Raw genomic sequence first — 14,060 nt, 5'->3', positions numbered from 1 at the left:
TTCATTGTACATGGTCTAACCTGTTAAGTTAAGAGATAGCAAAAGTGATCAGCTTGTAACAGAACGCAGGTAGCCTGTAGGATAAAGTACAGTTAACTAGAACTGTTACCACTTTTGTAGTATACAACATTTCTTATATTATTCATATCCTGCATAACCTAAGCTATCACCAACATAAGCTTCCATAAAATTAGATATACAGATATATATTTTATATATATATATACACACACACACACACGCATTTTCATAGAGAGAGAATTAGAAGATTCCTTTTCAAGCAGACTACATTTAATAGAGGAGAAGATAGATAAAACTGCTAGAGAAACTCACCTGTCTGTGTAAGCTCTCCCATTTCACACAAAGAATGACTAGGGTACCGAGGCAGGCTGCCTAGGGTACCATCCATTTGGGCTGCAGATCCTTTGGACATATGTTTAATGAAAGCTTCAAGATGAGGATGAGAAGGTTTCCTAGAAAGGCAAACACAAGTGTGACATTTTCCAAAAGTATATGGAAAAACAGCTCAAGACAGTCAAGTATTCTAAGTATATCAACTCAAAAAAATTCATGGTGCTGCTCTTACTCAGGACTTCTGCAAGCGTGCAGAAGAAATCTCACTACTTAGCTGCATCTCTAGCAAAGAGCTGCAAGAAGATTAAGGCATATTCGCTGGAGGTCTTGGCATGAGAAAGCTATGATTCTTCTGGTAAGCAAAAATTTGTTTGCAGGTCAACACTAACGCATCAATAATACTATTGTAAATTCTTAAAGTTTTTTTAAATCTTTGCAAAAATGACTTTTCCAGTTTCTCAAGCACCACTGCATTTCAGAAACATGGCCAATGACACTAACAATCCCAAGTGGTTCAGCTAACCACTACTGAAAGTGAAGATCTTGGGGAATTCTCAAGTTTTGTAATGTAAAATTCTGACTGCAATCACATTCTTTATTTCAAACTTCTTCAGGCTTCAAATCAAATAGCACATGTAGCCCCAGTAAAGCAGTACCTGCACAGCAGTGTCCAGTGGCCCAATGGAAATTGGAGCCCACAGTTTTGGGTATTGTAGTATACCTAGGAAGAGAGAGTTCTACACTGTTGGACACTTATCGTGGATGAGACACCAAATTATGTGTCATCTTACATTAAGAAAAAAAATAATATTCATGGCATAGTTAATATACCATTCATGAAAGCTCTACACATAAGAGAACTTCAAAGACTAGAGAGAAATTATATACAGTGGCGTATCTGAGCGAATATCAGCACATTGCCCATTTTATTCAACCTTGCTCAACATTCTGCATTTCAAAAGAAGCACCTAGAGTAGTTCACATGATTAGTGCCTTGTGAAGGCACTCCAAGTTTTGACTGCAGATGTGAATACCACTCCACTACTGACACTAAAACTTTTCAATTCAAAGTATGCTGCAAGGCACTGTACAAGCTCTACTTAAACATTTAGCAGCTTTCCTATAAGGTCAGCACTGTCTTTGAGTAAAGCACAGCTTAGGTGGAACCACCCTTCTGCAAAGTCTTACCAGGTAAGAGAACTGCATTTCAGCATTGTTCCACAAATATTGTGTTTATTACAAGATTTATGAAAAAAAAACAAGTATTTGCTACTTTAAAACTACTTCTTTGGCACTGTAAGAGATACAGGGCTCCTAATACTTGAGCAGTCCCTTCTTTGCTAATGTGAGAAAACAGTCCTGAGCAACAAGGCAGGTAACGATCCAAACACTCGTGGCAGCAGAATGCAGCAAAGTGGCCACTAGATTTTGCCCCTTTATGTTCATATAATCATTACCGAAAGCTGGCTAGCCCAGGGCAGGTTGACAGAGATTGGGAGAAAAGGGACTGCTATAGAACTGCTGCTTAGTCTTACCCTGAGAAAGCTGATTTCTTTTTTTACTTGAGTTTATTAATTCTAAAGGAAATGTAATAATGTTAAACTGCAAATATAAACATAATACAAGTCACGAATACAGCTGGAAAGAGATGCAAGCTGAAGAGTCCAGGTTAACTCAGTCAAACTGAATTCAAGTCAGTGAAAAAAATACTTGCATCTCCCAAACTGTTCTGCAAATTTCAAATACAAAAGGACTCAGCTCACTGTTGTATTGGTATGCTGAAAATTACATAAATAGAAGTCCATAGACAATTCAGTAGAAAGGAATTTAAACCTTAAAAATCTGTGCTCACACTTCCATGATCAGCCTACGAAGGCAGTATTTTCTTTGTTAACATTTCCATTTGATAAATGTTTAAAACCATCACCTCCATCACTTAACTTCCCAGATACCACTGCATATAAAATGCACTTTAAGGCTTTCTTTTTCTACCCCATTTGATTTAACATTCCTTCATTTCTTCTTTGCCCCTCTTCTGTGAGGAAGTGTTCTTCGCTATCATTCACATGTGCGCAAACACAGTCCTCCCTACTTCTGCATGGAACTAGATCAGAAATTCTTCAGCAGTTCAACTCTGCCCAGATGATTATCATCATTTTAATAGGACTTTCAGCCTGAATACAGTTCTATTTTTTAATGCTGATCACAAAATATGTTCAAAAAGATTTTTTGAAGATAAATTTGGTCAGTAACATTTCATAGAGTAGTCTGCATTTTTTATTTTATGTTCACGTTTACACTCTGCCAAAATAACATACTGTTTTGGTACCAAAACATCAGGTCTTAAAAAAAAATTAGTTGATTACTCACAGAATTACATGAACCACAAGAGGGAGCCACAACACTACTGAAGTATGAATTAAAGTCTGGAATCAAATTTTACTAGGACAAAGACCCTAATAATTACACAGGGGAACCAGCAGAGAGGCTCTCAAATAAGAAAGCCTCTGTCGCAAAGCTATGCTCACAGCATGCAGATACAGTAGGTCTCATACGACATCAGCCCCCTCTTTTGATAGAGGGTTAGCTTTTTGGAATTGCACTGTTGTATGAGTTAGCTTTTTGGAATTGCACTGTCGTATTTCCTAAAACCTGGATATGCCGGTATTTAATCTACCTTCAACAACAACAAAAAAAATCTGAGTTATAATAAATTATGGTACAAATGCCAGTAAGAAAAGTGCTAGACAACAGTAAAGTGAGAGAAAATATTCAAATTGCTTTTTCATTTTTACTTCAAATTGAAAGGAAAACTAGTCAATTTGTGACATTTAAAATACATAGCCTATTCCATATGTAATAATTTTAACTCAAAGAAAGATTAATGTCTGAGAAGCAAAGGCATGTAAAAGTCTTTGTTCCTATCCAGATCATTTGAAGCTTCCTGTTGTATTAAGTACACATTTCAGAGCTTAATCCAGCCCCAGATGTGAATCCCAAATAGAACTTTTTGCAGATTTGATATTTTCCACAGCCCAGTAGCACAATCTAAAATGGAAGATTCACATTAAGGAAATTAAATCAATGGTGTCTGCAAATAGCTTTTAAGCTTGTTACTGACATAGCAGTCTGAACTACCCATTTCCTAAACTTTACACTTTAAAAAGCCCTTTATAGATTGTCAGTCATAATTTTCCTTAAATCATGCTTACATCATTAGCAAGTTTTGCAAATGTACATGTGAAAACACTAGGAAAGAACTGCACTATCCATCTTGCTAGCTCTGCTATTTTAGTTGCAAAATCTGAATTCTAAGGGAATCAAACCTGCGCTGATGAAACTATCATCAACCCCTTTATAGAAAGGAATGGAGGAATTAAAAAAAAAAAGCACATATCAGGTAGTAGTGGTCAAGTGCAATGCAAAAAGATACACCAAAACAATGGCAGACAAGGCAAGCTAATATCCAGGACTTCATAAAACTTATACTCCAATGCTTCTACACAGATGTAAGTTATTTATCTTTTTATTAAATGACTTTTAAAGTGAGCACAATCTAAACTCATGCCCACAAAAGTGGGCACTGAAATACAACTGCTGGATGTTTCAATTAAAGGTCTGAAATCCATATTCAGAAAGCTTACTACTTTCTGAATGTATTTTGGGGAGGGAGAAAGGGGGAGAGGGGAAGATCAAATAATGAAAGTAAGAGCTATTCTGCCTAAAGGGCACAGACATCTTGGGACTACAATATACTTCTATCCTCATATATGCAAAAAAAAAAAAGTATGACAGCAATTCTCTTGATTGACCCCATACACATTAACAAATGGAAATTTTGCTATTGAAAAAAACCTAGCTTTAACAGCAGCATTTAGTCTACCATCTGATAAATTACACCCCTCCCCCATTTTTTTTTTTTATTTAGATTACAAATCCTCCTGTTGAATTGGCCAATTTACAGATGCCGCAGGAGATGGAGTATCTAGGCAACACAGCTAAGACTGCTGGGACTGTCTGAGCAGGAAGCAAAGAACATTGCTTAGTTGAAAAGACCGAAATATCCTTAAAATTTTGTCTCCATAAAAGTAACCAGAAAATAAAAATGGACTAAAAGGATATTTACTTTGTAATTTGCTTGACATTATGACAGTAAGCTACAGTATTTAGGAAATATATTGATAAAATAAATATTTCAAATTCTATCATATGTGGAAAGGCTCATTATCACTAATGGGCTTATTTTTTCCTAATCTTGAACATTCTTTTCCCTTTTTTAGGGTCTATTAATTTGCACTTTCATAACTTCTATGGTGGTAAAATAATGCGCATCTATAAAACAGAGGATACTTCCCTCCATTAATAAATAAATAAAAAAGGCTGAATTTAAGAACTAAACATGGGATAATCTCAGATTTGGTAGTTTTCATGCACCAGCATTAAAATGGACCATCATTTAAGTATTTTGTTTGTAAAAGTCTTAACAAACTTTAATACTGAAATATGACATCATCTCTTTACTGCTATGCTGTAATCAGTGTAGCATGCACAGAAATTCTGCACAACTATTTGAACCATATGCATATTTCTACCAACAACTGAGCGGATACCCTTCAATGAGAATTTCCTTTTTCCTTTAAGAGTTTAGATAAAAAAACCTAGAGGTATTTTACTGCTTTGATGAGAAGTGAACACTAACTCAATGGTTGTTCTGAATTAGCACAGAAAAGTGAGAAATACAGTACCAGACTGAAAATACACACCTAATACCTCTGAAAATCTGCTATTGAATTTTGGATGAATCAGCCATAAAGTACAAAATACTCAGCAGAAAATATGCATGAAACATGCATTTATTTGCCTCTACTACATAGGTACAAAGATAAGAAACACAACTCAGGTAGTTCTTAATGTTAAGTTCATGCATATTATACAGCGAGACCTCATTTCTTGAGTAGCAGCACAGAAATGTCATTACAGAAAAGTGTGTGTGTGTGTGTGTGTGTGTGTGTGTGTGTGTGTGTGTGTGTGTGTGTGTGTGTGTGTGTGTGTGTCCTCCTCCCCCTCCCCCTTGAGACTAAGCTGAATTCAAGACTTCAAAGTCAGTATTTAAGAACTGCTGTGGAAGACAGCGAGGCTTTTCGCCCCTGTTGCTTAGTATGCTCAAATGCACAGAAGCCTCTTCTGGAAGGAAGAGCTCTTTGAACTAGGTACCTTTGTTAAACACCACAGCACGAAGCCACCTGTCTGTTACTACAAAACCATTGTTAGACTTCAGAGTTAATTCACAGAGCAGGAAGAAAAAGGTCCACATTTATCAGGGCTTATTGTAGTCCATACCACAAATGGTCAGTGCTTATCAGGGCCACTCAGGAAAACACTGCTAGTGATTTATATTGTCTACTTGTGAAAGATTTTCTTCCCTAGTGATCCCTGTGAGCAGAAACTGTTTCCACTGATGAATTAAAAGAAAAAAAAAATCAGGTTCAGAGAGCTCAGTTTTATTCCTCCTTTAACTCAGCTGCAGATCAGTCCCCAACAGGGACAATTTTGGTTAAAATTCCCAACCCCTTAATCCTTGTGAGTTTTAATTTTAGCAGTATTTTCAGTCAATCTATTCCCTGATGTGGACTGGTGCTCAGTCTTAAACAACTGTGCTGCCATCACCAGTGTAGCAGTAGCACAGCATAGGAAAAGCCTGTTAAAGATTCCTTTAAAATGTTTTCCTACCAAAACTATGGGATCATTGAACTATGGCCTTATTTCTACTATGTATACTGTACAACAAAGTACAGAGTGTAAGTTTTGGTTTCTTCAAACCTGATGTTCAACAAACCACACCATTCAATTGGTCTTCCAACTCATTAAACTGAATATTCCTTTGAATCACCTACTAATTTGAGAATACATATCTATGAAGACTGCAAGGTTAAGCTAATTATTATGAAATACTTAAAAACTGATGTGGAAAGTCATTATCTTGACAAAAATGCAACTATGGGGTTTTTCAGTTTTTAAATCGTTTGCATGTTCATAAAAAAATCCAGCACGGTATAAAAAGTGTAGTATGACCATCATATAAGACAGGAAAATAAGATGTTGAAGTTGTGATTAAAAGGGAAACAGCAGTAGAAGAAATATTATAATAACTGAGACCAAATTTAAAGCCTAAACTGAATAGTTATCAAGTAGAAAAATGCTAGTTAGCAGATTATGGATGCTCACCAAAATTCAGGAGGGGTAAGTTTTTTATTCATCTTAGCTCTGTTCCTGCATAGTGCTATTCTCTCATAGCACTAGACTACTGAGTCCAGCAGGAGATCTATATGCCTCAAGAAAGAGCTTGCAAAAGCTGACAGGGATATCCAACAACATTTAAAAAAAAAAAAACTACATTTATCTATGCAAATATCCATTTGTTAGGAAAAGCAGAATTTGCAAAAACCAAAAGGACCAAGCTTCTGACAGAGCTGCAGGGCCCCAGTGGTAAGTAAACGTGACCATGCCAAATGTTAAGCTGCTGCACCAACCTCTGACAAATGAGCTTCACGGTTTTGTAATCATATCATACCAGATTGTCTGCATCAAGAAGCAAGCCTATTTTCTCTTCTACTGAAAATGCAGAAAATGATTTTATAACTCCAAGGAAAGAGAACACATTTTTTCTGTGAAGTCCAGGAGGTCTAAACACCTTTATATCAAAGGATCAGTTTCCTTTTTAGAGGACAAATGAATGGAAAGATCCATTAAAAACAGCAGATTATCCCAGTCTACAAAAAGGATCTTAGAGAGACCAGTAAGGCTTATTTATTCAAGAAAATGTTACAGCTTTTACAGCCTTGCAACTAGCTCTCCAGTGATTCAGTATTCTTCACTCTTCTGAGTCCTTAGAGAAGTCATTAGAAGCCTCAAGAGACCCTTCTTCATCTAATTCTGGTCTGGATCATATTTTGACCTTGCCAAATCCACACCTCCTTTAGCTCACAATGTAACACTTCCCACTACCACACTTTCCTCTTTCATAGTAGTTTCAAGACATGTGTGTATTGAAACTAAAATATTTGTTACTACACTTCTTATGATTAACATCAACTCCTCTTAAAATGCCTTCAAGCACATGCTAATTAAAACATGCTATTAAAATACAGTAGTCTTCTGAAATCATTTTAATATTTTCCAAAAAAAGTATTTCTTCTCTATCTCAAATATAACCTCAAAGAAAAAACACGGCATATTTGTTAATTTTGACACTATACAAGCAAGGTACAAAGGGGAAATAAAGTAGAAGTTTAATTTATTCCCCCCCCCAAAGTAAACACTACAATGGAAGGATTTTCACTAATGTCATTCAATTAAATTTCTGAGGGAAAAAGTACATATTACTCAGTTCATTTGGGAAATCTGCATCCAGAATAATGAAAATAATATTAATTGAAGTTTTAGATGGAAGTAATCTCCAAAGCATTTAATCCATTTGCTTATATTCATTCCACACTTATATGTCACAATCCATAATTCACAAATCCAAAGCATGACCTCAAGACTATTTTGCATACCCATTAGAAGTCCACAGGGCTGTAGCATATTCCATGTAATTAATGAATTCCATCAGCTGAACGCCAAGTCAAATAAAGAACAGACTGAATATGAGCACCATACCTATCTGAAACTGAGGTCCAGAGACCTCAAACAAGTCAGACTTTTAAGCTGGTATCTCAATTATACAGCATCAAGAAACCTTCAGGTAAAAGGTAGCAATTATATGCTTTGTAGCATATAATTGCCAAACACAGCAAGTAATTCCTGATGTTAAAATAATAAACACATCATTTGAAACAACAGTAGAAACAATAAAAATCCTAGCTGTATTTGGAAATGTCTCTAACACTTCTGGACACTATGGCACAAAGCCAATTCTTTTAATCTTTCTGCTGCCCTTTCAAAGTCAGCCAGAAGATTCCATTTTATATGAATTTTGTTCTGAAAGAGACAAGATCTTTTTGATTCTCCCCTTGTTTTTAGTGTCTGTAAACTATAATGGACATATCATCCGTACACTGATGTTCTAATGTCCCATAAATTAGTAGTGGGCCAGAGTAGATATCTGTTGGCCTCCTCACCACAGCCTGGCATTATACCCTCCCACTACTCAACTTGGCCATTCTGCTGGCAGTGTCAAAGGTGACACTAGGTACTTGCATTTTATGGATAGTTTTTCCTGATGCCAGGGCCTTCATGTCATATTCCTTGCCCAAAACTAAAGTGGAAATGCTCATAAAAGCTTTTCTAACAAATACAACTGAGGTCATGTGCCATTGTAATATTGAGAAATACAGCTATGCATGTAACATTATCACTTGCAGTTAACATCTTTGCAATAAAAAAGTTCTCCCATACACTGTAACGTGGCAGACACTGAGCAAGATCAGAGCCTTTAAGAACTCCAGAAGAATTTAGATCATGTCTCTTTACTTGTGCTTCATTCCAAAAATAACCTCACCTCTTAGAAGCATATCACTTAAAATACTATCATAGCTAATGGCAAATTGTTCATTGTTCATCTTGTTGGAGAAATTAATTGGCCACTCAACTCCTTGGTAGAGATATCTGCAATTGGGTTTCCTATCTGCAATCCAAGTGTTGCGTGCCCTAATTTCATGCCAGAGGACGCCACTTCTGATAGAACCCTGATAGAACAACCCTTCTGACAGAGCCCTAAGTGTGAATAAAGAGAAGTGGCCAACAAGATGAATAGATGAAAAGTTTAAAAATAAATAAGTGCAAAGTGCACTCCGACTAATGTAACGTATAAAGCTTTTTCAGTATAGTTAGAAAATCAGCTACTTGGGTTGGTGTTAACAGACAAGCACTCCAAAAGATGAGTCGTCTCCTTTAAAGGGGGGGGGGGGGAAATCAGAATTTTGCTCAATTTCTAATTTTGATACTTGCATCAAGCAACTAAGATATGACTACATACATACTGTAAAAAAACAGTGAAAACAAAAGCTATTTAAATCTTTTCAACTCCAGTGCAACGATAGCTATAATAAGCAGATTTCTCATGTCTAATATTTCCCTCCTGTTTTATTCTTAAAAACGCCTATGTTTTCCTATGTATATTTGTATACATTATATATAAAATGTATTTATGCATATTATAAATATATATAAAAATATTGTAGAAGATTAAAAAAATATAAACTCTTACAAGATTTACAATGTTTCCTTAAAAAGCACAAATCTTCAACAGAACCTTAATTTCACTAATAAAATGAAGATAATATTGCAGTTTAGGTCGTACTGAGACTTCTGTACATACATGCACATTCTCTCTGTTTAGACTCTCGTACAAAACAGAGTAACTTGAATAAAACTCAGGACCTCTTAAGCTTAGTTCCTATGAAAAACTACAGCAGACACTGATGGGACAAAGCCGCTCACAGTTTCAAGCCCTTGTGCAGTCACTCACCAACAGCAGTAGTGTGGTCAGTGACACAGTTACTTTTCAGTTATTCATGTCAGATTACAATGCTGACTACAACTAAAGACAACACTCCAAGACTTGTAGGCTTCAGGACATCTGCTCCCAACATGGGGAACTGCTCTTATGCCGCCAAATATCCAAACTGAAAGTCAAGGTATTTCAGCTTTCTTCAGCGAATTGCCAGATTGGCTGATCATTTTCTGCTAGCCTTTTTGCCCATTCCTGTATGCACCTACTTAGTGACCTCTTCAATCAAGGTTCCCATCAGCTGTGTGAGTATGAGATGAAGTAGTACTTAATGATTAATTGCACTTATCTTTTCATCTTGGTTCTGCATATTTTAACAGCATTCCAACTGTGTAACATTATTAAGGCTTTTGGTTTTTAATATATCCAAACCAAAACCTGATTCAGGCCCAGATAAGAAAACTGAGTCAGCTTCCTAAATTGAATTGCTGCAGACTAGCTAATCACAAACATAAAGCTTACTATAGTCTGCATTCTCCTAGAGAGATTCTTTTGTTAAAAACCCACCAAGGAAAAGCTGAAAGGACACAGTATTTCAGATATGAAAGATAAAAATCATAAATGCTACCAACAATGGGAGGCTAATAAAAGTCTAAGGAAGACAGCCCATGAATCTTGCAAAACAAGCAATGCATTTGATACATCTAATAGTCAGAAATGCACTTTCATCACTGTTGCTTTTTCAGCATGAGAGCACAAAGCCACCTCCAAAGGATTCTGCACCAGGTGCACCACAGCACCATCTCTTTGGAGAGCAGGAGATTTCATGCTACTCTGGAAAAAGGTATGTATGGTGTATCTGCACAGTTCTGTACACCAGTGGATCAGAAGACCTATTATGCCTCTTCCCTTGGTAAGAGATGCATGCATACCAAGCAGAGGCAGCACCCAACAGTGAAATCCCCACACTTCACACTTGCCTGCTGAGAGTATAGTAATATAAAGCTGTAAATTTGACAAAAGGTGTTACTAACATATGTATTCTTGTTTCTTAATACTTTTAACAGTAAACATTGAGAGGTTCACAGGAAAAGTTCTCTATTTGGGGCAACAAAAAGCCACAGATCCAACTGAAAAAAGAACACCTGTAATCAAGCAAGCAGGTACAAAGGTTTTGGAGCTTGCATCACTCCATTTATTTCTACTGCTTTACAGTGTAGTTCATCTTTACCAATGAGTAAAGCCTAAAGAAGAAAGAATTTTCTTCTAGAAGGAGAAGCACATCTGTAGCTTCAACTGATCATGATATCAAGGCAAACATCAGGAAACTACAATGATGTGATGTTAGACAGAAGCACAACATTTTCAAACAGAAAGGTAAATGACCTTTTAATCGCAATCAGAGACAGAAAACTGATGTGTGACAGTTTCAAGCAGTCAGTGGTAACTACAGAAAAAGCACTGTTTAGCCTGTACTCTAATAACTAAGTGTACAACCTTTATGCTTTCTTCCTGAAATAAAATTGATATAAATCATTAAGAGAAAACTCTCATAGCTTGTATTTCTGAAAAGTAGTAAGTCAAAGATAATATAAAATGCAAGTATCACATTTTAAAAATGTGAAGAAGCTTATCTATGGGGAATGGTAACCTAAATATTAAATTAAACAGTTTTTGCTTTTTATATAGAGGGGATGCAGTCCTAACTTTTTAATTAGAAATAGAAATACCCAGAATTCTCCTGGTCTGAACTGGTAGCAAAATGTAATGTTGCAAAGGAAATGCTGTACACCCATCATAAAGCTCTTTTAATTTGCCACAGTACACAAAGATCAGAAGCCACCCTGAAGAGCTTACAGAAGACATATGAAACAATACGTGCATTCAGTAATGACAGAAGCCAAGACTTTTACCTGCTAGGCACCAATGTACAGTCAATGTCAGGTCTCTTTGTCTTAGGAATGGCATAGAGTGGGTATCTATCGCCATGTCGAATCAACACTTGAACCGACACTAGTTTAAAATAATGAGGTGCATGACCTAAGCGAAAAAATAAGATAAAAAATGAAGTGAATGTTACTTAAATCTTTCCTCTGACTACTCATGCTTTAAGAAAAAAGAGCAGATATAATAAATTTGATAACTTTGGTGTTGCAATGGGAGTGAGGAGGGGGGGAGGAGGGAAAAACAAACAATAACTTCATGTCCCACTGAACAGTTCCCTCTAACTTGCAAGAGGACTTATACAAGACTCAGGTGCCTAACACTTTCTCCAGGGCACATTCAAAGTCCAACAACCACACAAGAGATTATTCAGTAGGGGGTCTCTGCCAACACACAAGACCCCCTCCACATTTGCGCTGCAACTCTCAGGTCTCTACTTAAAAGATAACTTTGTAGCATGCCCAGTTTAGAGTTTTTTGATATACTAGCTTCTGATTTATTTTCTATGCACTAGTGGGATACATCAATGAAGTCATTCAGGTTAACTTGCTGCTGCAGCTGCTATGGGATAAGGAACACAAAAGTGTCTTCTAGCTGAAGATATCTAATGGTCTGGAGTTCTAATACAAGTTAGGTTTTTTTTCAGAATTATAAATCAACTGTACTTCAGACATTTATAACAATTCCTAATACAGCTCACTTGTAATAAACATTATTAGTCAAATATTCAACATATCACACCCATCCCTTCCCATTATGGACTTCCAGTTCATTGTTAACTGGCAAAATAACTTTTGCAGTAGACCTTTTCCAAAAATTAAGACATCACCAAGGATACAAAGGGAAGGAAAGATGAGTGAAGCATTTTGAACAATTCAGTATAATTCAGCAACCAGCCGGCACTGCTGTGCTTTGCTCCAAGCACTGAAGAACTGACAATGCACAAAGTAATCATTTCCAAAGTCAGCATGTAGAAACAAGCAATGAAACTGTCATCTACATGCACAAAGTTTACCTTCCATGCTGCGTTCGGCAATGGTGGGAATATTGCAGTAAACCTGAGCTTCATAAACAGGGTCTATTGCAGGGGGTTCAGTCAGTAAATCAGGCATTATTCTCTTCCGGCTCTTAGGATTGAGCCCATCTTCCCTGATGGGGTTTACTGGGATTAAGTGCACTGAAAGATACAAAACATGCATGCACTAAATTAATGTTAGTTACTAACTATAAATCTCCAGGATAGCTGAAGAAATAAAGAACTAAGAGTTACTGTTTTAAGAAAACTGTTACACAAAAAAGTTACAGCTGCTATAAAAGGATGCCACTCTAAAGTATAAATCCTTAGGGTTTTTTGGTTTGTTTTGCTTTTTAAGTCAACAAGACAAGCCCAGAGAGCTCTTTACTGAAGTCAATGCTTGGCTAACGCTGCTCTTTGAAGTTGCTTTTTCTGTCAGTCTCTCATGAAGCTCTAAGAGCATGCATGAACAGGAAGAGGAGAAAAGAAAAAAATCCTTAACTTTCAGAAAATTCATAGACAACACACCAACCAGTATCTACTAGTTTGCATTGACTGCCAGTGCTGTAACTCTTCAGCATAATACTGCTCAAGTCAGGCAGATAGACACCTCTTAAAAACAAAGAGACTTCACATGACTTTAGCACCTGAGAAAACGCAACCGAATTAAAAGTGAGACCTTCCTTTACAGAGAAGAAAAAATCTTCTTCTGCTTTAGTCTGATCTTTTCAAGTGATGAACTTCCCTTGTCTTGCTCCAGCTGGAAGCCTGAAGGCCTCGGCTCAGGACTGCACCCGTTTGCTGCCTGATCTCAAGAGCAAGCATCACAAGTGCTTACACCAGGAACTGGACTCCAGGTAGTGCCAACTGCCTGTCCACTTGGGCACTTCTTCAGGGAAAATGAAAAAAATAGTTTGCTTTCTCTCTCATCATCTTCTCAGAAATAAGAGGTACCAAGCACCACAGCACAAACTCAGCACCCAGTGGGTGCAGATCCAGAGCACACTGTGATTCTTGCAAAATTTCATCCTTCTGTATGCATGCATATTGGTCATTCTTATTTAACCACATGGGATAACTTAATGAATGGGAACCATTCAGTACAAAAGGTCACAAATTTTATCATGTATTAATAACTAGTACCCTTGGGAAATACAGTTTATGAAGCAAAAGCGTTTTAATTCTGATTTGTCACCTAACGTGTAAGGTATAACCAACAAGCCATAGAAGGAGAAAGTCTAATTAGCAGAGGCGAATGAGTATCAGCAAAACCTCAGCTGAAATATTTTACACGAC

The 14,060-nt window shown here is 36.7% G+C and overlaps 1 protein-coding gene across 6 annotated transcripts in view; it reads right to left on the bottom strand.

Annotated features, from left to right (window-relative positions):
* Positions 1-14,060, bottom strand: part of PXYLP1 (2-phosphoxylose phosphatase 1) — a 107,243-nt gene that overhangs the window by 4,076 nt on the left and 89,107 nt on the right. For all 6 annotated transcript variants that reach the window (XM_085298559.1, XM_085298560.1, XM_085298561.1 and 3 more), the window contains 3 exons: positions 12,765-12,926; positions 11,719-11,845; positions 334-473 (listed from right to left, as the gene is read on the bottom strand). In XM_085298559.1, coding sequence (XP_085154685.1) covers positions 334-473; positions 11,719-11,845; positions 12,765-12,926 — 429 coding nt within the window. The remainder of the gene's footprint in view (positions 1-333; positions 474-11,718; positions 11,846-12,764; positions 12,927-14,060) is intronic.

Source organism: Rhea americana, unplaced genomic scaffold, assembly GCF_003343005.1.
Source record: "Rhea americana isolate MKP2758 unplaced genomic scaffold, rheAme1 scaffold_14, whole genome shotgun sequence".
Taxonomy (NCBI): Eukaryota; Metazoa; Chordata; class Aves; order Rheiformes; family Rheidae; genus Rhea; species Rhea americana.
This window is presented reverse-complemented; position numbering and strand designations above follow the sequence as displayed.